Source organism: Myiozetetes cayanensis, unplaced genomic scaffold (assembly GCF_022539395.1).
Source record: "Myiozetetes cayanensis isolate MyiCay16 unplaced genomic scaffold, myiCay2020 scf1, whole genome shotgun sequence".
Lineage (NCBI taxonomy): Eukaryota > Metazoa > Chordata > Aves > Passeriformes > Tyrannidae > Myiozetetes > Myiozetetes cayanensis.
In genome coordinates, this window is record NW_026086604.1 from 144,547,273 (window position 1) to 144,573,838 (window position 26,566).

General features: G+C 39.6%; 1 protein-coding gene across 1 annotated transcript; it reads right to left on the reverse strand.

Moving 5' to 3' along the window:
- Positions 1-26,212, reverse strand: ACTR3B (actin related protein 3B). The gene is made up of 12 exons (XM_050312354.1): positions 26,068-26,212; positions 18,671-18,726; positions 16,729-16,853; positions 15,629-15,739; positions 15,171-15,266; positions 14,901-15,008; positions 13,481-13,624; positions 12,697-12,870; positions 9,986-10,078; positions 2,077-2,202; positions 1,559-1,642; positions 1-941 (listed from the first exon to the last, which is right to left on the reverse strand). Exons 1-12 carry the CDS (start codon positions 26,109-26,111, stop codon positions 846-848), a joined length of 1,257 nt encoding a protein of 418 aa, XP_050168311.1. The 5' UTR covers positions 26,112-26,212; the 3' UTR covers positions 1-845.
- Positions 26,213-26,566: the final 354 nt, after the last annotated feature.

Consider the following 26,566-nt stretch of genomic DNA (forward strand, 5'->3'; position numbering starts at 1 on the left):
TAAACATGTTAACAGCTTTTATTTCACTGGTGCAAGGCCCGTGTGTCATCCACCACTCACCAACATCAAAACAAAACATCATCTCCTATAAAACAGTTTCAGAAAATTCAAAACAAAGTAACAGTGGCTATAATAAACTTCATACAATACTTTAAACCACTTTGAGTCATCCAAACATGAACAGGTCAATTTCTATCATACATGGCTTTTTTTCCCCCACCCCCAAAAAATAAACCAGCACAACTCCAATACATGCCTCACACCTGGAAATGCATAACATCACTCCATGACATTGATAGCTGTTCGTGCTTTGAACTAGTCATCAATTCACCCTAACAATATCATAAAATACAAAATTATATGAAAACCTACATTTACAAAGTACTGTCCCAATCCTGCCATCTATTCCATTTGGGTAGGTACCATTCCAACTCCCCTAAAGGCAATGTGGTATTTAGTGCTCCATTGCTAAAGATTTGATTGCAAACTCAGGGCACAAGTGGGAAAGGTTTAAATCTTTCCACAAGCAGTAAAGCACTGCCTTATTCTTCTAGATTCAGTTTCAGTAGTATTTGCACAACCTCTTAAACCAAGACTTACCTATTTTCAGTTACCTCACATTTAGGAAGAAAGAAGGAAAGGCTCTGAGTAGTCAGCAGAGAAGTGGCTCGTGCTGAAATGACTTGGGGCTGTAAATTGTGCTTTAATGCACGATGGTGATCCAAATGCTTCCAGGAGTTAACCTCATCTTGCTTCAGTATTTACAGTGTCTGCTGCCTTCCTCTGCACTGCATGAGTTTCTTCACCACCACAATATCAGAGATCCTGTTTCCATTAGATGAGCACTATGACATGACTCCAAAAACAGGATTATGACGACAAATACTAGGGCCATACTCTTCATAGTCCTTCTTGGTGTGACATACTTGGAAAAACTCCGGCTATGAAAATATAAAACAAATCCCCTCAAAAGCGTAAGAACATAGCAAGTAGAAAAAAAAAACAAAACACACAAATAAAATAATGTTTTAACATTTCTATAAATTGTAGTTTTGTGGCATGGTATTACATTTTTGAAATATAATAAAATGAGAAATACTAGGATATGAATACAACTAATTAAGAAAAGCTTGTCTGATCAGAAACTGCTTTTAAACACAGCAATGAGAAATCCCACTTTGGAGACAGGAATTGCTCCCATTTTCCTGTATTTGCTTCTCTTTTGCATTTGAGACTATGGATTTGGATCCTATATTCCCGAAGTCCTAACTAATCTCTACTGTTGACTTTAAGAATTTAAGGGACTACATTGCAAACATCATATAAAAACTACTTCAGAATTATGCCAAATCACAATATCTTTACTCAAGTAAAAGTCCCACTTGCCCTGTACAAATGTTACTGAGCTAAAACTTGGGTTAAAGATTCCAGAATGTGACACAGTTTAGGCTGTCACAATGGAAAGGTTTAAAACTTAGTACTCAGATCAAATATACACAGGATTCAATATGCCATAAAAAATTTAAAAATTAGGAAGAATTTTGATACAAAGACTTACTGTTGAAGCCAGCATGGAACCACCAAACCAAACTGCATAACGCTGCATGTGATGTGTTATCACTTGAACTTCCACTGGTTTGGGCTAAGAAAAACAGTTCATATTTAGCTGGTTTACCATTTCTGGGAAGATCCTTACAAACTTAACATGGTCAGACACAGACACCTTCAACTCTCCATTCAAATAATTAACTCATACTTATTACTCAGTCTGACATGTTGTCTGGAACCCCATGTCATAAAAGTCTTCCTGATAACTATGATGAAGGACACAAAAGTTAAATCCCTCTTGCCTACTGCTAAATCCCACATCTCCTAGAAGGGAAACCAGAACTGCTCACAGTAACTTTCAGACTCCTGTAAAGACATGTCATACACTGCAAAGCTGCCAATACATTAAACAACACATAAACATATACTATTGATTTTACAAGTGTATTTTCACTAGTGAAGTGCAAATTTTGACCTTGACTTCCTTCACTACTCATGCAATTACTGCACTCAAAATGCTCTACGTACCTTTATCCGACCACCACTGAGTTCCTCGCTAAGTCGCAATCTCGCATCCACTACTCTCTTCAAATCCCTTTGCAGTCGTCGTCCAAAGTCCCTGAACATCGTGGATCCTCCTGAGAGAACCACGTTCTGTGTAGAAATTAAAGACACATGCTGTAAATCCAGCTTCAAGCAAGTTTCCCAACAGTCAATGCTGCAGAGGTGACTATTTGGATCTTACCATCATTAGGGAGCTGACAAGGTACACAGAACACCTTAAGCTTCATCCAATTAAAAGAAGCTCGTGGTCCTCTACTTTCTTTTTTTCTCCTTTAAATACATTTATGTAGAATGTGTTATTACAAAAGATGATTCCATTACAACAGTGAGTTAGTACCCTACACATGCAGAGCAGCAGAAATAAGACACTACATCAAGAAGTTTCCCAGGGATGCTCATAGTAAGCAGTTTTAGTCCTGACACCAAATAAGTCTCAAGCCTCATCATATCACCTTAGGACTCAATTTTGTTGAATGTGGGTTTTTTTTTTTTTATTTTAAGAGTTAAACTTCCAAACATAGCAACCAGCAAGGTCAATGATTCTTCAAAAAGGCACCACACCTCCACAGAGGACTGCAGCACAGAGAAAGGTACGATGCCTTTCTCCTTGCTTGGCTGGTATTACTTAAGCTTTCAGAGCAGAACCAAAAGCCTCTCAGCCTGGACTTGCACTTGGATTCTAAACAGGGGTTTTAGAACATCCCATCCCCAATCCTGATAACATTGCAGCATCACAGACTAATGCAGAAGTCATTTCAGAGGTGGGGGATTCAAAACAGGAACCCTAGAAGGTAACACTGGTGGCAGCAAAAATGCAATTCATAATCAGAAAAAATGAATTCTCTGTGACAAAACTGCCCGTGTGCCCTTGTACTGTGCTGCAACTGCAACCCCAAGTGCCAATTAGCACTTACTAAAACCACTCATATGCCTTAGACACATGTCCACAAGGAATTCAGATTAGGAGTTCATCACACACAAGTCAAAGGATTATCTCTCAGTAACAGTTTCTGACACTGCAGACCAAGACCGTGCACGTAATGAAAGAATCCCTGACCCACTGTTTTCAGCCTGCACAAGGATCTTAAGAGTCAAAGACATACATAATAAGCACTCACAGCGTAGATGTAAGTGCTTGGAGTTTAAGCAACAGATAACAAGGAAAATCTTGTTTGTATCTTGTAAAGTGAGAAGAAAGCTGTTTGTTTATTCATGAAAAAAATCCCTGCACATCATAAAAACCCATTACAGTAGGAAAAACTCATTTCTTCACAGCTTCAGATTCTCACAGTATAAAAGAATGCATAACAATGCAGGTGTGCTTAAAATAAAACCACATGCCCCCATAATGTTACTGAAACACTTCCTAAAAGAAAGAGGAGGACAGAGAAGAGGAAAGGAGCCACAGGCATAAGCAGGAGTCAGAAATCACAGTTGGCTTTAAAATTAAATTAGGAGGGAGACTCCCCCTGCTCCCCCCCATACACAAGAACATCTCTTCCCCTGCCTCAAAGTGGTCTCACAGTCCACATGGGAAAAAAAAATTGCTAATGGGGAAAAAAAGACAACAACCAACCTGAGTGATGAAATAGCAATTAAAAAGATGCCATCAGAAAATATTACCTGGAGATAATGAAGTTGGCGAAGATTGTGGAAGCAATAATTCTATTCAAAGCAAATTAAACTTCAAGTATACTCCATAAAGTGGACAATGCTAGCACTAAAAATAGATTTCAGAACACACCCGAGAATAGTTTTTCAAAGACATCCAAGACCAACTCATACAACCACAGAGTTAGCAGTAACATTGGGACAATCCTTCCATCCAGTTAGTTATCATTCCAGAGTTAGAGGCTAAAAGGTTACACTTTCTTCAGAGTATGATTATTCAAGTACTTAAACACACTGAAATCAGTTTAACAATACAGTGGCCAAGGAGAACAGAAGCATCAGGGCCCACATGTTGAAAAGATGAGTCACCTCACTATCACATATCTGGGACAAGGCAAGCCAAGCCAGATTTTGGATATAAGTAATTAGGTGACACCAACTGTCATTACAGGATGGTTAATTATACAGTCACAGTTCCCCTGTTCCGTGCACTTCTTGTCAACACTGGACCAAATCCCTGCTAACTCTTTAGTAAAAGACTTTTCACATGCAGGTTTTGGTAAGTTATCTCAATTTGGCAGGTCAGACTTCTGGGAGGTCAGAGGCCTGGTACTCCTCACTCACAGAGAAAGCAGAATCCACATACACTCCCCACCCCCAAGCACTACACCCACCACTCACAAGGGACAGAAGGAGGTGGGAAAAGATGGTCAGATTAAAAAAAAAAAAAAACACACACACAAAAATAAACCCCAAATAACAACCAAGAATCTACCCCCCACCCTCACAAATATCTTCTCTAGAATAACTGAGTAATTCCAGTAACCATTTAACAAAAAAACTAACAATTGAGGACGTTGAATATGTCTGCTGAGCAAACTGACTAGTGATGGTTGGGCTTTCAGCCTGCCTGGGAATTCTCTGGCCTCCCAGAAAAAGACATCAAGCAAATTAGTCTTTAAATATCTGTTTCCAGCTGATTCCTTTAGAGAAGATTTCTTCTGATCTTACTCTGCTCAAACAGACTTTGGCTGATTTAACAGCTCTAAGCAGTCCACATATTTCTCAGCTAACACTAATTATCATACCTGCTGATGGAAAGAACCTCCAGATGATTTTTACTTTTACAGCTAACTGGCTGAAAATTAAAGCTGTTTCAAAGGAATGTGTTCCCTCAGAAGAGAGGGGTGAAAACCCTCCACACACCTGACAAAATTAACCACGAGAAGTAAATAATGAAAGGGGGATATTTCTGCAAGGAGACCAGGGGAGTGGATAGCAATCATAGAATCATTAAGGGTGGAAAAGACCTCTAAGATCAATGAGATCAACTCAGGAGGGCTGGAAAGAAACTTCTCCCTTCTCATTCCTATCCTTTGCTTCTATTCTGAACTCTGTGATACTGAGTTTGTCTCTGCACAATTTCTGGTATTATGCCTAGACAAGAGTAATCTTGCAGAAATATGAAGTTACCCAACAAAAGCAACCCAGTTACTGTAACAAAAATCTCTAGCTAAATCAAGTTTACATAAAATTTCTAAAAACTTAAATTAGGTTCTGTAGAACTTGGCACTACCAAACACAAGGTGTTGAACTGGTTTGTGCATTTTCACACTGTACTGTGGTGTAAGCACACTCTCAGCTGGACACTTTAGACTCTGCAGCACCAAACTGAAAAGCATCCACTGCCTTTTTTTTTTTTTGGTTAACAAGAACAACACATCCCAATTTCCCTTCCTTACAATTCGCAGCCCAAATTAAAGTTAACATGACATGATCAGACCACCAGAGACACGTAATGAGAGGAATATATAACTGTTAATAAAAGTTATTATGGGTAAAAGCTGGAAGGTTCACAATTGAGTCAAGCACGTTATTAGCAAGAGAATCAATTAAGCTACACACCTCTGTTAATTTGGTTAAGACAGGTTTGCCAGCACAGCATGGAAAGTATAAGGAGAAATATTGTACACACCAAACAAGAAGAAGTAAACATATTGTGAGAAACACTGTTTTTAATATGTTTACTTTTAACGACAAAGAAACCATTTCTTTTTCCTTAAAATCATGATTTTCAATGTTCATTTAACAGTTCAAGTAATAGCAAAAGATTTCAGCATGACTTATGGTCGTGCTGTTCTGCAGAAATACACCTCAGACACAAAAGGAACCAGAAAATCCTGCACACGTGTTGAGCTACTGTTAAACCAACTAGCAAGAGTAAAGTTATAAATGTAATTACAGCTGGGGCAGGAATAAACAGGGCACTCCCGTGCTTCACTCACATATTAATCAGTTGGAGCTTCCACTCAAAGTAGCTTAAATACCTTTCCCACGTCCTGCCATCGGTGCCAATAGGATGTGAATCCCCCAGCCTGGAAGCCTCTCCAGCCTTTCCTCACCCTCAGAGCTGCCTCGCCCTGCTCAGAGTCACTAAGTCCTTGTGCTGGAGCACACATCAGCAAACCCAGTTGAACAGTGCCACCTACCCACCACGCTGAGCAGCTGGAGCTGTTTTCACACCGAGTATTTCTATTTGCCAGCAATTCAGCTCAGAAGTGACGGGAGGGGGGTGTTTTACCACCCCGTCAGCCTCCCACGCCCCAGATCTCTCCAGGCTGTCACAAGCTGGGCAGCCAAGAGTTTAACTTGCTAAGTGAACGCTGACACAAGTGCAGTCCAAATCTTAATTGCAGTAACAAGCTCAAGTTCACTGTTGTCCCCAACAGCTCTGCATACCCAGTCAAAACATCACCTTCTCTAAGGAAAAGAGTCGATATTGTTAAAATCCTAACCCCGTGAACCTGTGTTGAGAGAAAATCTGGACATTTCATCTACAATAAAACACCACACTTGCCAATACACTACAGTCCCCACCTTATGCAGTGTTTTCAGCTCGAGAAGTTGGCTTAAAAGCTGGAGATCAAGGATGTTACCAGTTGATGCGCCATTATCTGAATCATGAACATTTTAACAGGCTTGGCTAGGATATGTCAGAGATATTTCTGACTGAATTTACCAGGTTTCAGATGTCGTTTATCTTAAATTCTTTCACTCGTATATTTGTGCCAAAAACACAGCAGAGAAAAGTTGAAAGAAGTCAATTGCTGGAACAGCCAGTGACCCTACGCTTAATATGCTTTGTACTGGGGGAAGGCACAGACCTTGGAACTGTTAATACTGTTCTCATCTAAACTCTGGAAGAACCTGGGGAGAGGCTCTGGATGGGGAAAAGGGAAGATGAAGCAGAGTGTGGAATAAAAGCGACAGTTTCTGAACCCATTACTAACCAAAAAAAAAAAAAAAATCTGCTTTTATTAGAATACCAAGAAGTTTTTAGAACTTTTGAAAGCCCTTTGCCCACCTTTAAAGTTATTATAACTACATTCACTAGCAGACTGGTTTTTGACACTAAGTGTCAGAACTCGTGCCCTAACTGACAAACAGTTGGGACAAGTTTCAGAGCATTTCCAGGTTAAAAAGAGATTTTTAAATAGCAACTGATCTTGAAAATTTCCAACACTAGCATCTGCTGTGGCTGTACCACAGAGCAGATATTTCACCACTGTCTGCAGGATTTACACTGTGTTCAGTAGGGTGCTTATGGGAACTTGAAAGCTGGGGCAAGGACCCCATTGTGCAGACCATTCTCCCCACTGTACTACTGCACTCCCCCTATAATTTCTCTGCATTTCTGTGATATCAGCTATACTCCATATTATATTAATTATCAGGTAAGTATAAGGAAAGTCTGTGGAATAATACTTTAAGAAAAAAGGAAGAAGCTACAGAGTTCTCAAAAAAACCAGAACTAGATGAACTATACACCATTTTTCACAAAGAACACCAAGGGTGATGCAATGTCTCATTGAGGCCCCCAAAAGCAGCATTTCCAGCTGCATGCAGGAGGAGGTCATTTTTCCCTGGAATTCAACACACAGGAACAATCAACTCAGCCACAATGCCAGATTATTTCAGCCATGTGGTAAGATCTAAAAATTATCTCCTGTATAATTTCATTAGAGCACTCACTTTAAATTTCATTCTGTTTTCTGAAGATTTGAGTTTGCAAACCAAAAAAAACAAACAAAAAACCTACAAACAAACAAACAGCCCACTCTCTAATGACCCTGGTCCAAAGTGAGATCCTTTTCTGGATCAATGCTGAAACCAGGACTGACATCCCTTCAGCTGGGTCAACGCTGAAACCAAAATCAGCATCCTCTCAGCTGGATCGACTCTGGAACCAGGATTGGTGACCTCTTTTTCTCTCTTTCTTTCTTTAATTCAACTCTCCCTCTTTAATTCCTCTCTCCCCTTTCACCCTACCCCTTTATCCAAAACCCACAGCTGTGTGCTTGTACAGTAGGTCAGGGACTAAGATACTCATGCCCATACCAAATGTGTAATTTATTATTAAAACTTTCTGATTGTTTGCAGACCCTCTGACCTTTGTCCCTCCTTTCAGCCAATGAGCATTTACAAATCTGAGGTGCTTCCTTCCCCTTGTTGTCACAGATCTGGCTGAAGAAGTCAGTCTTATGAAGGTTCTGCTGGTCCAAACAGCAACATGAGGTAGGATAACTGGCCTTGTAAGAGAGATGTTCATCAGACTGGGAAACAGGGATAGTGGCTATAGAAACTCAGAAAGAAAAATACCACAGGACATCAAAAGATGGGTTGTGAAACAATGATTCAAAGGCTACATACTACATAAAATCTGCAAGAAGTGTACTGTTAGATATTTCTGCAGGAACACCAAGGAAGAATCCAAATGCATTTGATGGAAGCCCAGCTCCAAAGCACAGGGCCTTGGCTGGCCACCACACAGCACTTGTGGGCAAGTGAAACTGATAAACCTCAGAAGCTAAGAGAAAGTATGAGTGGATTATTTCTGCATCCATACAATGTTTTAAAACAGTGAGAACAGAGATGCTCAACCCTTTGCAGTGACCTTGCTTAAAGAAGTTGGCAATTATTATCGTTAATAACCACTCACATCTATCATTACATTCAGCAGCAAATTGTGCAACGTTACTTTAACTAAGCAAGTAAAATGAAAAACAGAAAATGGAAAAAACAAATTCTCAATCAGTGGTAAGCCAAGGGAAAGTTATTTGTCTGCTGATTATGGTGAGGCATGAGTAACTTAACTTTCAAATACCACTTTCTGGAAGTCAGTAGTAACCTCACCCTACCAAGCAAAGAAGCTGCTGCTCTAGGGCAGCTTTGGGCTTTTAGGTAAAAAGCAGATACAGCACAACCACACACTACAGGCTTCCTAAACCCTTCTGCAACACACCTGAGCTTGAAGCCTTTGAGGACATCTACTGTAGAACTCACTCCACATAAAAGCCTCTTAAATAGTTAAACTTTGCATTTTAACCTGCCCCACAGTTTTGAAGTGCTGCACCTCATTCTAGATCACAGAGCATGTGAACAAGTAAAACACAGACTGCAAAATTTTAATAGTTACAACTTATCCTGGGATAGGACTTCATTGGAACTTCAATGGTCATTCTAACAGGTGAGGAAAACTACCCTCTTTTACATGAGCAAGCAAAACTCTTCATGCTCTTGCTTTTTGCCATTATTTCCAGAAGGGCATTGCTGCTGCACAAGCAGAAAAACGGGAAGTACAGGATGTGCTGCCAATACAGACAGAGCTTGCCATGGACCATGCACATCAGTACCTTACTTTTCACTTCTTAAAGAATCAGGGACTGAAAGTACTCGCTAGACTACAACCTGGGCAGGTTTTAGCTGGCCTAACTGTTGTCTCATGCACTTTATCACTGGGTTCAATACTGGCTAAAACTGCAGACAGTGAGCAGGTACAAGACAAGATTATTTAAAAAAAAAATTATTATTTGAAACCACTACTTAATAAAGTAAGTGAAGAACAGTGAGAGGGGTGAGATCATGACCTAACCCTTAATATGGGCAAAAGTCAAAGTCCTTTATGCATAAGAATTCACATTACAAATGTCAGATACAAATAACATCCCTCTGCCTCAGTTCCTCGGGAACAATACTTACCTATGTATCAAGCCATTACAGATACTCTTCTTTCAAAAATAAAAAGCAGCAAATATCAAAGGGCCTTCAGAAGTGGCACTTCATTTAACTTGCATTTTATTTCCATTCAAAGTCCACATTTCTCACAGAAGAGGAAGTGGTAGCTATGTATCTGTTTCTGATGATGATATTGATACTTAATCTTTAAAGAGATAACATCCATCTTACAGCAGAAAGACCATACCTTATATAATGGACGCCGGACATCAATGGGACAGTTCTGTATAACTTCATCAACTACATCCGAAATGGATTCCATGAAATCAGGATTAGCAAACTAAAATGAAACAGAACAGGCGTTGGATTTTTTCATCCAAAAACAGGTGAAACAAAAAGGCAGAAATGAGACTGTGGAGAGATTTTGTAATAGAGGATGGGTGGGAATCAGTCTTGCTCGCCACTTATCCTGCATTATGAAAGACACACTTCCGTACGAGGGAAATAACAATTCCCTTTTTTGCTGGGAAATTCAGATTCTCTTCCTTGGCCATAAACTCACCATCTACAATTTATGTATGCACTATGGACGTTTTATTGCCTGTGACATGAATTTGAGCTCCCCTGCGATATTAAAATACTGTTACTGTGCAGTGTGGTCCTGCCTTTCCTTTTAAATGAGAGAAAAAACATCAGTGTGCAAATTGGAATGTTTCCCTGTAAAAAATGTTCAATCCTACTAAAATACTTCATTTAAATTCTCACCAGAAAGTCAGATTTTTTTTCCAAGAACAGAAAGTCAGTAATGTTAAAAAAGCATAAACAGTCTAAGGTTTTGAGTGGAACTCCCCATTAATGCCAACATCAATACAGTGCTGATGTAAATTTCTGCATTTATACATACTAGAGAGTCAGAGTAGCCAATGCTAGAAAACATGCTTAGTCTAGTGGCAACTTTCCACTTAAAATTAATGTGATCTTTAAAAGAAAGAACACTTTACAGACTAGGTTTTGTCTTTTCAGAGATTAAACCCCACAAAATAATTAAGTTCTCAATACATAATAACATTACTCTAAATATATTATTATAGCTTAAAAACGTTCCCATAGCTATAGAAGCCATGTGGGGACCTGCACCCTAAACAAGATGAGGTATCTGACTGGATGAGTAACAACAGTCAAACTCAACAAATATATATTGAACTGAGTGAAATTATCCAAGGAAGTTGTCATGGAGCTCAGGAGTCATAATGATGATGGGAAAAAACCCTGAGAATTCAAGCTAATTTCCACAGTAAGAATTAATCATGGAAAAGGCTAAAACATGAAGCCATGTAAATTAAAACAGAAGAAAACAGCAGTGTGGCTGCACACAGAGAGTTCTCATCTAAATGAACTACAGCCTGAAAGCTCCTGATTTCTCCATAAAGATATTGATGGAACAGCAGGGCGAAAAGAGTAAGTAGAAATGAGAGTTATGGCATCCAAAGCAGAGCATAACATGCTTGCTGAACAGGGGCAAGGGAACTGACATGTGAAATTGCAGTCTGCTAACCAAGACCATATGGTTGGAGAACAGTAAGTAATATACCTAATTTAAAAAGTAGTGAAATAATCTGGAAAACTACAAACCCCAAGGCCTAACTTCAAGAGCATTAAAGACTTCAGAACAAATTCTGTAAATTGCAAATAGGAAAAGATTACAAGACAGCTTTACCAAAGGCAGCTTTTACCTAGCTAATCTGATACCCTTTGAAGTGAGGACTTAATGGGTCCAAGAAGAAATTCTCTTTGGATGCAATACATATCATCTAGTGTGTTTTTCTTGTCTAGAAAATGAGTTCAGGTTTGGAGTTTTTTTAATACAGAGTCAAGGAACTAACAAGAAATGAAGAAAATTGGAAATTAGTTCTTTATCCTGTTCCTTATAGTCTTTGTAGGGACTACAGAAAGAGGAGCTCTCAAAATGATGTCTGACATGAGATTCAATGCCTCTCTGTAAGATCACATGGATAAACAGCAGGGAGGAAAAACTACTTAGACCAGAGATTTAATAATTGAATACTGGCCGAAGATCAGATGGCTACAAACTGACCACAGGAGATTAGGGCTGGAATTTAGACAAGAGGTGACTGAAAGAGGTTTTTAATATTCTTCTGAGAGGAAGAGGGTAGACAAAGAGAAACTAGTGTTAATATGGATTTTAATAAAAGTTTTTAATAGTATTACAGACTATGGGTGCCTGCAATAAACTCAGTGGAGCGTGTGGGAACAGAGAGGATCTTCTCTGCTATGCTGTAATGTATTCGAAACTTGTCTCTTTCCTCCCCACAATATCCTGAAGCTCACTTAAGCTAAATTACCCAAAATCAGACAGACGAGGTATTGTAATGTTTCCCAGAAATGTACATGACCTATGACCACAACAACAGATATGTCAATGGACTTCTCTCGAGGACAAATTTATCATGCTTTATAAATTGCTTCAGCATCAAAAGTCTGCATCAAATAATTAGAATATTGTACATGCAATGCTGCAATGCAGAGCAGTGCCCAAAGGGATTGGCAACATAATCAAATATTCAGTATAAAGGCAGACTGCTTTAAACCAATGCTGAATAAAAAAAGGAAAATATTCTACCAAAACTGTAAATTCAAACCATTTTGTCTCAACTTGAGATTGCCTTTAAGAAACGGAATAAGATGTTTTAAATGTTACATGGGACATTAGAAAAATAACTCTCTGCTGTGCTCACGTTTTTCTGTGCTGGTGTTACCTGAGACTGCACCTGGCTTGCAGTCAGACTCACTGGTACCTCCCTGCCACGGGATGGCGCACAGGCACCGGGAATGATGGCACTGGAAATGATGGACCGGGAATGATGGCACCGCCCTCCCCCTCCCTTCACTCACTCACTGGAATTTCTGTAACTTCACGTTGCTAGTTCTTATTCTTACCTCTGGATGGAAGAAAATTTCAGGTCCGAGGAACCTTTCATAACCCACATCTATAACAAACTTGGTTTTGTTGATTGCATTGATGCCAGTGTATTGTTTGATCCACTTCCGAGAATCTCCGTCGTACTTGGCAAATTCTTTCACTATGTCAGGGCAAATGTAACAGTATTTTTCCTGTTAAAGAAATGCCAGGCATTAAAAATAGCCAAACCAAACATTACATCTGTGAATTAACGTGTAACACAACCAGAAAACAAAGCTATGTCAGCATTTTTACAGATGGGGCTGTTCAAGAGACTTTCTCACCCCAGTGGCTACTGAAGACTCAACCCCACAAGCCAGGGCACGTGGCCCATTTGTTTCCATAAGGTTGACTCAGCTAGATTAGTCTCCCTCAAAATGAAAACATCACCAGCAGTAGGTCTGCGACAATAAAGAAGTTCAAGGGCAAGCTTTCACTGCAAGATCAGACCCACGCAATCACCCTACATTACCTTTTTTTTTTTAATTAAATGACAAAGTAGATTTTAAACAAATCTAAAGTTTAAAATGCTAATTTAATCCACAGAACATACTCACTCCAAACAGTCTAGCATGACTATTTTCTTCTTCTTCTTTCTCCTCCCCCCCAAATTTGATTGGATAAACCACCAGAAGTTGGTGTAATTACAATATACTGCCTAAATTTGCATTTATAAGAGAGCCACTGGCAACTTTTAAGAGCCAAAAAATTAGCTCACAGAGATTTATTTATGTATTTATTAAGAGATAAAGATGGGTGTACCTTTATGGCTTTTGCTGTCTCCAGAGACTGCTCAGGAGGAATTCCTACTTCCCTTTCCCTTAGGAGCTGTTGAATAAAGTAGGTAATATCTCTACCTGCAATAGGAATATGTTTGATGCAACTTCCAATTACATAGCCTTCTGCCTATGTGGGAGGAGAAGAAAAAAAATATATAAGGGAAAAACCTGTTGTGTATCAGTAATTAACATTCATTTTTATAATACCTTTTTAATTAAAACTGAAATCTTGAAACTGTAAAATTACTATAAAATTGTGCACCCCACTGCAATGTGGGTATTATTTTTATTTAGAAGACCTTGATTATCACATATAAACAGATATTATCTAATAGATACACAAGTGATAGCTCAAAGTCTTGCACACATGAGAGTCAGATCAGATGTTTCCCTTAAGGTGTCATCTGAAAAGCAAATGTAATATAAATAGACCGCTTGTATCCTGCTTGAGAGTGAAAAATCAATAGAATAAAAGTATAAAACTTATTACATTGCTCAGGAAAAAAATCAAATGAAGTAGTGTCTAACAATAAGGACAATAACAGTAAGAAATCGATCTGCTGAATTTTTTTAGGATGCATTTACTGAAAATACTGGTATTGCTGAGCCACATTATTTCTTCTCTTGCTTTTGTTAGACTGTTCAGAGTAAATGCTCATACAGTATATGTTGTTTGTTCACAGCACTGCCCATATGACAAAAACACTGAGAAGACAAGGTTAATACCAAAATGCAAGATGAAGTTAATGGGAATCAAATTTTCATTTCTGAAATGAAACCTGATCATTCAAGCACACTACATGCTTCAAAAATACACAAAATGGCATCAACAGAACAAATGTCACTATGCACAGATAGTTCTGTATTTTTAACATCCTCACATAACTAAACTGATGAGATGGACCATGTACATGAACAGGCATTTATAAAAGTTTGTAGTTGTTTCCAGACAAGCAGAAACAACAGAATACAATAAAACAACACAATGTGGAGACAACAAAATAAAATCATAGCAAAGGCATGCATTACCAGCTATAGTAAACAATCAAAATGCAGGACATCCAGATAGTTAGGACATTTCTGGATGGTGGTAGGCAGAAGACCCAAAGCCATGATAATCACTGATATTAAACAGAACTGAGGCATCACATTTATGGTAGATCAAGTTTTACATAGGAACAGACTTTAAAAGATGGCCTGATGGTTCCTTATTGTGACATTCCTACAGTCTGCAAACTAAATAATTACATAATTAAGCTCACATAATAAAATGCGTACTTTTTCAAGGAAAAAAAATCCTAAACAACACTAAAAATTTAAAAGTAAGGTTTCACTTGACACTTCCTATTTAAACCTATAGTAAACAAGCCACCACCAGTTTCAAGCTGCATCCTGCTACATACCACAGGGATTACATGGGTCACTCCATCACCACTATCGATGACAATTCCAGTCAAAGTACGTTCCCCAACCTGCCGTGACGTCCAGGAGGCAGCTAAGGCCAACACTGCCTGCAGCAGAAAGAGTTTATAATTAGAAGCAGACAGAGCGCAGGGTGTGCTAATTTACAGCCTCAGAAAGAACTGTTGCAAACATATTAGACATGTGCATACAGATGACTATCCGTTCTGCAGCTACACTGCACTTCACAAGCACACGTTCACTTTGTTCACCTGAACAGCGATGTAAAGTCCTGGGATGTTAAATGACTCAAACATGATTTCTGCAAGATACTCTCTGTTTTCTGGTGTGTTCAGTGGAGGCTCTGTCTGCAAAAACAAAGAGTTTTGAAAAAGCATCTCAATACAGTCCTTCATTGATTAGCTTGGTATGGTAATCAAACTTAAAATTCTCAGGGCACTCAAAATAGAAAATTTCAAATTGAATTTAAATTAAGTGTTTGAAGCTTTTAAAAAGCAGTAGCTGACCTGCAGCAGCCTGAATCAATAAATTAACAGAATATAGTTATAATGCAGCTTTAAAGATTACTTTTCTCCTCCCACCCCACTCCCATTGTTGATGAAATAAAAGGCATACAGAGGAACACCCTCCATCAGAGCTACTTGTGCTTAGAACATTGCTTAGTTTTCCTCTTACAAAAATATTTTCTTGCCAGGTCTCATTAACTCACCATTAAAAAGTAGTGATCCTCAGGCTCAGCTCGAAGATATTTAAAAATGACCTGCTCCATGAACCTCTCCATGAGGTCCCAGTCTTCAACAATACCATGTCGTATAGGCCACTGCAGGAAGAGAACTTGTCAACACGGGATCATACAAGGATAAACAAACCCAGAAACAGGAACAGGCTCCATCCCCAAACCCTTACATCTTCTGAAACAATGAAAACACCTCATCTCCCTGTTACCTTATCAAACTCTCCGTTCTCACTTTAATTTAGAGGCATGATTCAAAGTTACCTCCTGCTCCCAGGTACTTGGAAGTACAATTCTACCTTGCAGGACTAGCAGCCAGAATCCAGACTCTCTTCCTAATACTGCTATTAGTCTGTTGCAGAACTGTGTTTTAATCTTTTTTTTTGTATAAATTTTATAATTTATAAAGCTGAGGATCATACTTGGCTCCAGTATGCCTTCCAAACTATAAAAAGAAATAAAGACTATATAGGCTATGTATTTTTTAACAAAAATTCTGGCAGGGATGATGTTTACATTTTGTTCAATGTTAAGAATACAGCTGACATTTAAGTAACACAGAAGGATGTATAAAATATGATTTTTTTCCACATAATTCATAAGCCAGTAACACTTTGTAAGTACAAGAAGTCCTTTACTAGGGCATGGAAAATATGATTCACAGAAAAGCTGCACTGAAGACAGCCCTTCACAAAACAATTGTGATATTCCCTGAAGCAAAACTATCCAAGACATTTCCCAATTCATATGCCATGCTTAGAGGATACACTTTTAGCAAGAATTTAAATATTCGGTGTATATGGCTATTTTAATAGCTCATAATTTTGAAAACTGAACAGCTGCACTTTATCAATGGATATTTACACAAGCGCTAACCCCACAGAACAGCACCAGTAAAACAGATATTTAAGAAAGGGTAAAGCCAATGAACCAATTCATGCAGTTTTTCAAAAGTAACAAAAACACTTCACAAAAAGGCAAATGTGTGCTTTGAATGGCTATCCAGAAGTCCTGGAACATTTTATAATAAAAATGTGAAACTTGGGAAAGACTTTCTAAGAACTCTGAATGCTCACCTTTGTAGCATAGGTAGGTTTATCTATGGCTTCATCTCCTATGAAAAAGTCCAGATCATCAACACCTTTCATTACCCTCCTCTGAGCCTGGTCCCCTACTTTGGCCGACTCTCGGATTGCAATACCTTAAAATAAACCCAAAAGCCAAATAAAAACAAAATTAAAACACCTAAATACCAAATGATGAATGTTTATTTACTTAAGGATTCTTTTCCTGAAATAAAAATTGGGATATAAACAGCAGAAATTATGTAACTGATCTACTGACAAGCCAATATAGCTGAGTTCCTTCTCACTGCATCTCCCAGGATTCTGGTCACCCATCCCTAATTAATGTAAATAATAACTAAGAGAAAATATTACAAATGTATCCTGTTAGAGACTACAGCCATCACTAAACCTGTACAAGTTTAGCAACATGGTAAGCAACATGATTTTCTGATGTTTCAACTTCAGAATAAAGAGGAAGAGTACAGGAGAAGAAGAAAATAAAATGTGTACTTCAAAAATAAGTACTGGAGTCATTATCTTGGCTGGTGAGAAAGAGGAAGGAGGGAGGGGAGAACTCAATTTGCAGTGCTACAGTGAAATCTTTGGAGACACTTATGCTTCCCATTAGCAGGCTGGAACTATCACTGAAATTATCAGATGATGGCTGCTGTAGGCAAGAAGATGAGACAACAAAAATCAAATCTGGGGCAAGCTAAAAATAAAAATGGAATCAAGTACTGTTAAAACATAACCTTATTTATATACAATTTTCTTTTAATAGGTCATAATCAGGATCTAAATAACATACAGCAGAAAATGGAAGAGTAGATTGGCATCATCCACAAACACACCAAATACTATTAGCACCAAAAATTACTCACAGGCAAACAACTCTTCTGTAAAAACATTTACACCCCAGCAGGTTTACAGTTGCATAAAGCAGGATTTATAACAAATTCCCAGGAAACTCCTCCTATCCTGCTTCTTTAACATAAGGCATTTAAATCTTTACCAGTGGTTTAGGTTTGAATTTTTTACAATACCTGAAATAGTGATACTGTAAGCAGTACTGCAGCTACACCTGGTAAAGAAAATGTGTCCCCTCCACCTCTTTGGCCCCAATTACCTTTATTTCCTTATCTTTATACTTTCTATCATGAGTAGCTACAATGCATTATTGATCCATTAATAAGTAGTTAATTGGAAAAGTTTACAAAAACTAAAAGGCAGTGTTTAACATAAACTGAGATAACAGATGCTATTATAGATGTAAATACACAGTGCTATGATTTATAAATATATACAGCATTTCAGAGAAACTATTAAGATGACAATTAAAATCAAGAACACCAGAAAGATATATAAAATTTTAAACGAGTTTACCATTTAAAAAAAAAATGAAAGAGTAAATCTGTTCAACAAAAGCATGTTAAATGTGCAAGAACATTTTAATTGGTAAACATGCACCCAAAAAAGAACATTTTCTAATAGGAACAACTTTTTTGAATATTACACTGTCTACAGTCCCAGACAATGTAAATAAGGCAGACACCACCTGCACTTTAGTACTTAATTTGATTGGAAGCCTTCCCCAGATTATCCAGGCTGTAACCATGGTGTCAGGTAGACAGGAGGTAAATTGCATTCTGTCTACTCAAGAGTCCTGGCAGAAAAATAATGGAGATAAAAAGGAAATTGGACTGGAGTTCTCTTCATCTTTGTCATAGCAACCAGGAGCTGGTTTAATGAGCAACACTCCTGGCTAACTGCAAACAAGGAGTTCTGTTTAGCTACACTCCAGCCAGAGATGCCAACTCAACGAATGTCACTTCCCAGATGGACAAGGGACTACGAAGGCTGAGTTGGGAGCTGGAAGCACATCATTTAATCCTGACAGTGCTCAGTGACAGCACTGTATATCAGAATTTGGAGGGACACAAAAATTACTCACATGATGGGATGATGAACTGAGGTTCTGTATTTCCTGCATAGCCAAGTTTCGTATACCTAGAAAAAAAAATGATCATGAGGTCATTAGATGCACTTAGATGCAAAAAAATAAAGGAAAAAATACTTTCAATTCACTCCACTTCTTAAAATGAAGGCCAAACAATCACATGCCATGTCTACATTTTTTTATGCTTTCAAGTATCATCCTGATGAGAAGAAAACTCAGAAGTGGTAAGTGTTTTAGGTGTTATTTATTTTTCAGACACCTTCAGCTTACAAATTTTGGTAGTGCTTTTTTCTGAACTATCAAATCTGAAAACTCTTACTTTCTCCATCTTGTTGGAGACCAGCTATGACACAGGACTGGCAAGCCACAGTCCAACCTTTGGTACAAACAGGGCAGTGCAGATCTTACCTTTCAGGCACCTACCATGACCAAAGATGGTAGACTTTACATATTTAATATTCTCAGAGAAAAAACCAAACAAATAGCACATCTCAAGTACAAACCACAGCTGAAACTCTCGTTACAATCCTGGTAAAATTCCCTTTCATGCCTTGCACAAACCACTCACTTTGTCACAGGTATGGTATCTGTGTGTGATAAAAGACAAATACTACACCAAAGCCTGCACTGATGAAATGCTTTAGAAATGGGCAGCAGATGGTATGAAGCTTTGATCATCTCTTTCAATATACATATAATATCTATTTTAACAAGTAAAGGATCAAGAGGAAAAAGAAGAGGGAAGAAAAAAAGGAAAGCAATTTTCACACAAAACGTAAAAATCTCTACATGGTGAGAGTGGCTGCAAGCTACTCCAGGACTTTAGCAACTAGAAATAATTAGCATCCCAGACTATGAAAAACTTCCTTGGGGGGCGGGGGAGAAGGAGAAAACCAACAACAATAAACCAACAAACCAACAACAACCAAAAAAACACACACCAGAAACAGTTAAAAAAAGGAGTTAAAAACCCAACTAAATCAACTGAATGCCTACAGAGACTGATGTCTTCCTTGCATATTGTCATTAGATTGAAACAGAAGTACAATAGCAGCATGATTTGAGGGAATTAACATCGTTCACATCCATTTTTACCATGAAAACTTAAAGCCATGACATTCTTAAATGAGATCAATCCCAATCTAGGTCCAAATGTGAATTGAAGGTCTTTGTCTATGTCCTACTCTCAACATTTACAAACAGTTTTATGCCAAACCCCCAGGTTTGCCTCTTCATTAGCAGCTTGAACAGTAGGTTCCCCTTTATAGAGTATTTGGTATAAAAACACTCATTAAGAGTCAGTTTCCTTCGATAAAGGAATTAAATCAAAACTGAATTAGCACCGACCTTGGAATTACAATATTATATTTTCAACATCTCTTCAAAGCCATATCTTCAATAGACTTCAAATAATAGTTAAAAAGCCATTCTCCCCAAGGCTAAAAAGACAAGGACTGTGTTTTGGGGGTAAGGGTTTGTTGGGTTTTTAATCATCATTATAAACATATGCTTTCAGTCTAATCCAGAGTGTTTACATATACTTTCTATGGCTCTCAGAAAAACACAATCAGGACATTAAATTAGACTGATTTGTAAAGGAGGCCATTACTACTAAGAATTCTTCTTATGATTATTATTGCATAGATTCTTTACATTTTAGAATGAGGCCTACCTAGGGAATATTGTTAAAACATAACAAGCAACAACAGGAGTTACAGGGGATTTAAGACCTATTACAGGATACATCTTCTTTGTTTCTCTCTCAGAAATGAATTTTGACTAAATGCACATAGTGAAAACCAAGCAAATCATTTTCTGATTCAAAAGACCTAGTTCCAAGGGCTAGAAACAGCAATTAGGCAGAAATCTCACAAGAACAGCCCTTCAAGACCCAGTGACAAAAAATCAAAGACAATATATGCACATATTATGTACAAATTCACATACAAGCATGTGAATTTGAATATATACTTTTTATACCATTTTTATATAACTGTGTGCATGTACAAATGAAAAGATCCCTGCAATCTAAGCAGATGTCATTTCTTAAACTAAACTCTGGCCAAGATGGAGAACTCAGTTTGCCACCTTTTACCCCTCAACACAGATGCTAAACTCACAGTATTAAAAAACACCCTCTAAAAGTCAACTTGGGCTACCAGGCTGTAGCAGCTTTACCTTCCTTCTAAAGTAGGGACTGGATCCCCCTCTTAGAGTAACTTGTAAAGTTACCAAAACCCTTTAGTTCAATATTTCACAGACTAATTTTTAACTGGGGTTAATTCAGCTAATGACAAAACTACAGGGTAAGTTTATTTCTCAGTGGAAAACAGTTCTCTTCAAAGAACTCATCTCACAGAAGGCAGCACCTAGAAAGATTTCTTTTGCATGCCATTAGTCCACGAAGGACTAATGCTAGAACTATGAGAATAACTACATTCTCAGCTCAATGGTGAAACAAAGAAGTGGGGGGAAAAAATCTGTTAAAAAAAAATATTCAGGATGGAACAAGACTCAGACCATATTTCAGGTGTTTTGACAAAACCAAATGGAAGGGAAACTCTAATTTCTCCCAAAACCACTGAGGAGGAGAAGGAAAACAGGTTATGCAGTCATGGTGCTCTTCTGCAGCAGCCTGTTCGCTCAGGACATGGAAGACTTGGGCCCAGATTCCTGTTCTGCCCAGCAGGACCCAAACACACTCCACCTCTCACAGCCGTACCCAGGGGTACATTAAAGTGTTTGGGTGACCCACTTCCAGGACCTCCTACAGAAATCATTCCCTTTCATACAAGATATTTAAATATTCACTGACCGGAAAGGCTTTGGATTTAAGCAGTCAGAAAGGTTGCCTGGTCTCCAGTCCCTTCTCCAATGAATATTTAAGCATCTAAAACACGGTTTCCTTTCTCCTGGGTTACAGCCTAGCAGACTAATGGTTATGCCACGTCTTGTGATCTGCAAATTACAGAGACAGCTGTAGGGAATGTGTAGATAATCAGTATTCCAACTTAATTTCATTAAAACCAGCAGATTTATTGCTGGTGAGACAGGAACCTACTGGAAGTTGTCCAAAATATGGGATACTGGAGACTGCATTAAAAATGCGCAGAAAACTGATCTATAGACTAAGGCTATTCCATGCAAAGGGATTTGGAGGACTAATAGTTTTTGAAAAATCACTGGAAATTATATATTGTGGAAACAAACAGTTTCTAAAAATAGCATGGTCTCCTCCATACTATTTTTCCAGGGCAATGAGTTCCCACACAAGTCAGTTCCACCTGCTTTTGCATGAGGATTGTTCTAACCCTGTTCTCTTCTGAAGTCCCACCAGGAAAAATGGTAAAACTTACATCAAGGAATGACTGCAAAGATCTACAAATGGACTGAACTTGGAAGCAGATGCTGCACCCTTAAACGCTTTAGAGAGTGGAGATATATATTTGGAAAATTCTTACTAAGGGATGAGAGCAACATAATCTAGGTATTCAAAATCATAAACTCATGCAGAAGTTGCTTTATCCACCTGGAAACAAGACATCCAATTTTTCTCTGGACAAGTGTGCAAAAGACCCAATCCCAGAGGTGAACATTCTAGCATTTCCTCACCTTCTACTGCTTTTTGGCCCAGATCTTTAAAACAATGTATTATATCCACACACACACACACACAAAAAAACCAAAAATCTCTGAAAAGATAGATACGATGTGATTAAAAACAGCAAAATGCTTTAAGAGAGCCCTGTAAACACACAAATAATAACCTCTCTAGAGAGAACACTTTCTCTGACAGCTAAGAGGCTGCATAACCAAGTGATTACTGCCAGAACATCTGTAGTGCCACACTGCCATAACAGGCTCTATTATCATTATTACAAATATGACTGAGAAACTTGCAACGCAGGTTCTTTGTAAAGATCTGGAAAGGCACACTTGAAATGAAGGAGGATGTGATGAAGGGATGAGAATAAAGAAGGGATGAAGGAGAAAATATCAAACAGACAAAACTGTCTGCACAATTTACCCAAGAGCAAGAGCAGCCACTATAAGAATAAAAAGTACACTAGAGCCATTGGGTTTTTTTAAGGGAGTCTAGCACTTTATAGGACTGAAGCCTGTGATTACAAATGACAATTAATTATCTCAGGCTTCTTAGACCCAGAACAGCCATTACAATAATGGCTGTTCACAAGTCTCACATGTAAGGAGCTGAGGTAATACCTGGCTAAAGCAACTCATTAGGTTCTGAGGTTCCTCAGCAACAACATCAAAAAACACCTTAAGCTTCAAGTTTTAAGACCAGTCCAGCTCACTTCTCCCAGAAATCAAGTATTTACCTCCAAGCTCCTCAGTAAGACTTTGAAAAAGTAATTTTTCTTTACTACAACAAAAATGGAGTCATTTCAATAAAATATACCCAAACTAGAAGTACTCCTTAGCAGACTTGAAGACAGGTATTTTAAGACATCTTTGTTTTGCACATCCACCTGCTAGTGTTCTGATGTCCCACAGCTAAATGCCAGTTAATAAAACTAGTTGTGAAGTTTAAAGCTACTTAAAACAGCCACACCAAAAAGGCCTGGTAGTCCTAAGAAACTAAAAATAGCGTGCCCTTCTCCACAAAAAGAGTGATAGCAATGCGTAAACTGATCACGAGGAAAACCTCATGCAGAGAAAATGAAGATGCAGCGCATCAAAACTGCAGCACAAGTAATTTGCAAATACTAATGGAAAAGATTATAGCAAATTATTATCACTGTCTACAAAACTGATGAATAAAGAGTGATCAGTTTATGACAAAGAAAACTTCAAGTCATCTATCCAACACATTAAAGGAATGTTATCCCGTCCTGATATGACAATATGTTTCTCACTGAAGGTCTGTACCTGTTTTCTATACACCTGTTCTTCCTTTTTTTGAGAAATTCCAGCATTTGCCAGACCTGAGGCCTGTGGCTGCACATAACAGTAAATTAAGCCAGACTCCTTATGCACAAAACAACAATGGGAAAAAAGTATCCTTTAACAAACTTATTAAAATCCCTTACATGAAAAAACCATGGATTAGTGCCTGGACAAAGCGCTTCATTGAGTACCAGAGATGTAAGTAGAAAAGTGCATTTTATATGCACAATGTTCCACAGTGCATATCTGCATATACCTTTTCCTTTCTGCTGTGCTCTTCCAAGTTTTTAATCTCAAAGCCCTTTCATGAATAATTTGAATGAATTGTTTGAAGCTTGTAACCCAAAGTAGATTCATTCTAACAATAAGAAGGTTTTCAGCCCACACAGAGGAAAATTCCAGAGCATCAATGAGTCAAGCTACTTGTTCTGGCTGCTTTTGTTCAGACTCTTATTTCTTCCTGAATTGTGCCAAGATGATAACTTATTTCACATTCAATAATCTCTTTGCTGGAAAGTCTTCCACGTTTGAGTGCCCTACAGCACTACAGTCAAGCAGAAGTCCCACCAGCAGAGACATCATATTGTCTCCTATGAATTAAGATCAATCAGAGGCATTGAAATTCAAATGTGCACCATTTGGGGACTATCCAAGCCCTTCCTGAAACAAAACTGTATATATGCCTGTACACACAAACTCCAACAGTTTTACCCATGCAAGCACTGAATGGACTTTAGAAATTCTATTTCAATTATTATTTATCTGAAAGTACGCAATAAGCCATTTCCTACTCTTACTTATTTTGTACAACTGTTGGTCAGCAATATCTACTGCCAGTGTAACACTGGAATTACTCCATAAACTGGAAGCAAAGGGCGTCTCCTGCAAAAGACAGACACTGCATTTAATGCGTTTTCTGGAATTTACAGTTCATACTGTACTCTTTTTAAAGGATCCACCTAGACCTGCCATTTGTCTCCGAACTGTCAAGTAATAATCTTGTAACACCAACAGTTCTATAGAGAACAGATATTTACAACAGCTTCACCAAATAAATAGGAGGAAGCCGGGAAACTGTCAAGGGGTATTTGATGCACAGGCAGAATTATATGAGGCGGAACCTGGTCTCTATTCCACTCCTAAAGTTTCCAGCTGTGGACTCCAGTATTCCCCACTGAGGGGACAGAGCTGATTTCTGGAAAGCTAAGGTATAAACAGAAACAGGTCAAAAGACTTCTAAAACTTTTGTGACAGTTTAATAGACATATTTCAAAACAAGACATACTTTTTCAGGGGAAGGCAATGTGACACCACAACACTGGAAAGTGCTTCCTGTGGTTATCTAGGCATTGGAGTTTCTTTATTTGGTTGGATTGGTTTTGGGTTCGTTTTTTTAAAGATTGTTCAGTTCGGGAAATTCTAAAGATAACTTTCCAAGTATTGAAGAAATTAAAATAGTGTTGCAAATTCCCTGTAGAGCAAAGGTCTATTATTGGAATAATTTAATGCAATCAGTGACAACAAGCCTGACAAACAGAACTATGGAATAAACAGTTACTCATGGACAGTTGTCTCATCTCCTCCCCTTCTCAGACCTGTCTGTAACTGCTGGGCCAAAAGAAAGATATTAGCAAAAGCACACCACAGATTTAGTATTACCTTCATTACAGCTCCCTCTGACACATCCCACTCCTAAGACACAGACTGGTCTAGTGGATGATGAACAGATTTACTCTAGCCACAGACAGGTAGGAAAGACCCATCCCTGAAACGCCTTCCTAGCACAGCCTCTGCAACTCGGATTTCGCTTTTGTCCTCAAAGACCTGAGTTACAAAACTTGTGGTTTGGGTAAGCCCAGAATAAATCACACACTGATCTGACAAAGGCGAAGAGGCGACCTAATGACCGGGAACACCGGGTGCGAGGCAGGCAGCTCCCATCTCCCCGGGGGCAATACCTGGAAAGGCTCATGGAGGTGCAATCTGGCAAGGTCCCTGCTGTGCGGGAGCCGTGCATGGACACGCCACAGCCCGCCGAGCACAGCTCACCTGCCCCTGGACCACTCTCAGCGCTGGGTCGTGGCTCCCCGGCAAAGCGGACGCGTGTTTCCCCCTCTCTGCTTGAAACGAGCCGTCCCCAGTGTCAGCATTTTAACCGCGCACTAGTTTAAAGCCAGAGGACACAAGCAACAACTGCACCCGAGAGGAGAAAAGGGCGCACAGAAACACCCCATCATCCCCGGGGGCGCACGGCGGGGCTGCCCCGCTCCCAGCTCCGGAGGGGAGGAAGGGCAGCGGGGAAGGGAAAGGAAACCCTCGGCCACAGAGGCGACAAGTCGAGAGGGCACCGGGACAGACGGGGTGGGAGCCCGGCCCCGATGGAGGAGCCCTCGGCGGCAGCGGGAGGCGGCGGAGGGGCGCGGCGCGGAGACACCCACCCTCCCAGCACAGCGGCAGCCGGCGCCTTCCCCGCACTCACTCACCCGGTGCCGCCGTCTATCACGCAGGGCGGCAGGCAGCTCGCCATGCTGGGGAGCCGGCAGAGCGGGCCCTACGCCTGCACCCAGGCGGCCGCCGGCCCCCCCGGCTCCCCGCGCTCGGGCTCCATGCGGGCGGGCCCCCAGCGGCCGCCCGGCAGCGCCGCCCCCCGCGCCTGCGCCGCCGCTCGGGCCGCCATGTCGGGTCAGGGCAGCGCTCGGGGGGCGGAGGGGAGGCCCCTCCGGGCCGTGTGTGTGTCTGTCTCTGTCAGCAGGGCTTGGCGGGGTGCTCAGAAGCGCCGGGTGAATTAGGTTGGAAAAGACCATCGGGTCCAAGCTGTGTCCCAACAACGCTGTGTCAACCACGCCATGGCACTCAGTGCCGCGTCCAGTCTTTCCTTCAGCGCCTCCAGGGACGCTGAGCCCACCACCTCCCTGGGCAACCCGTCCCGAAATGAATTCCCGCTCCCTGAAACGGATATCTCACTATTATCAACCCTTTGTC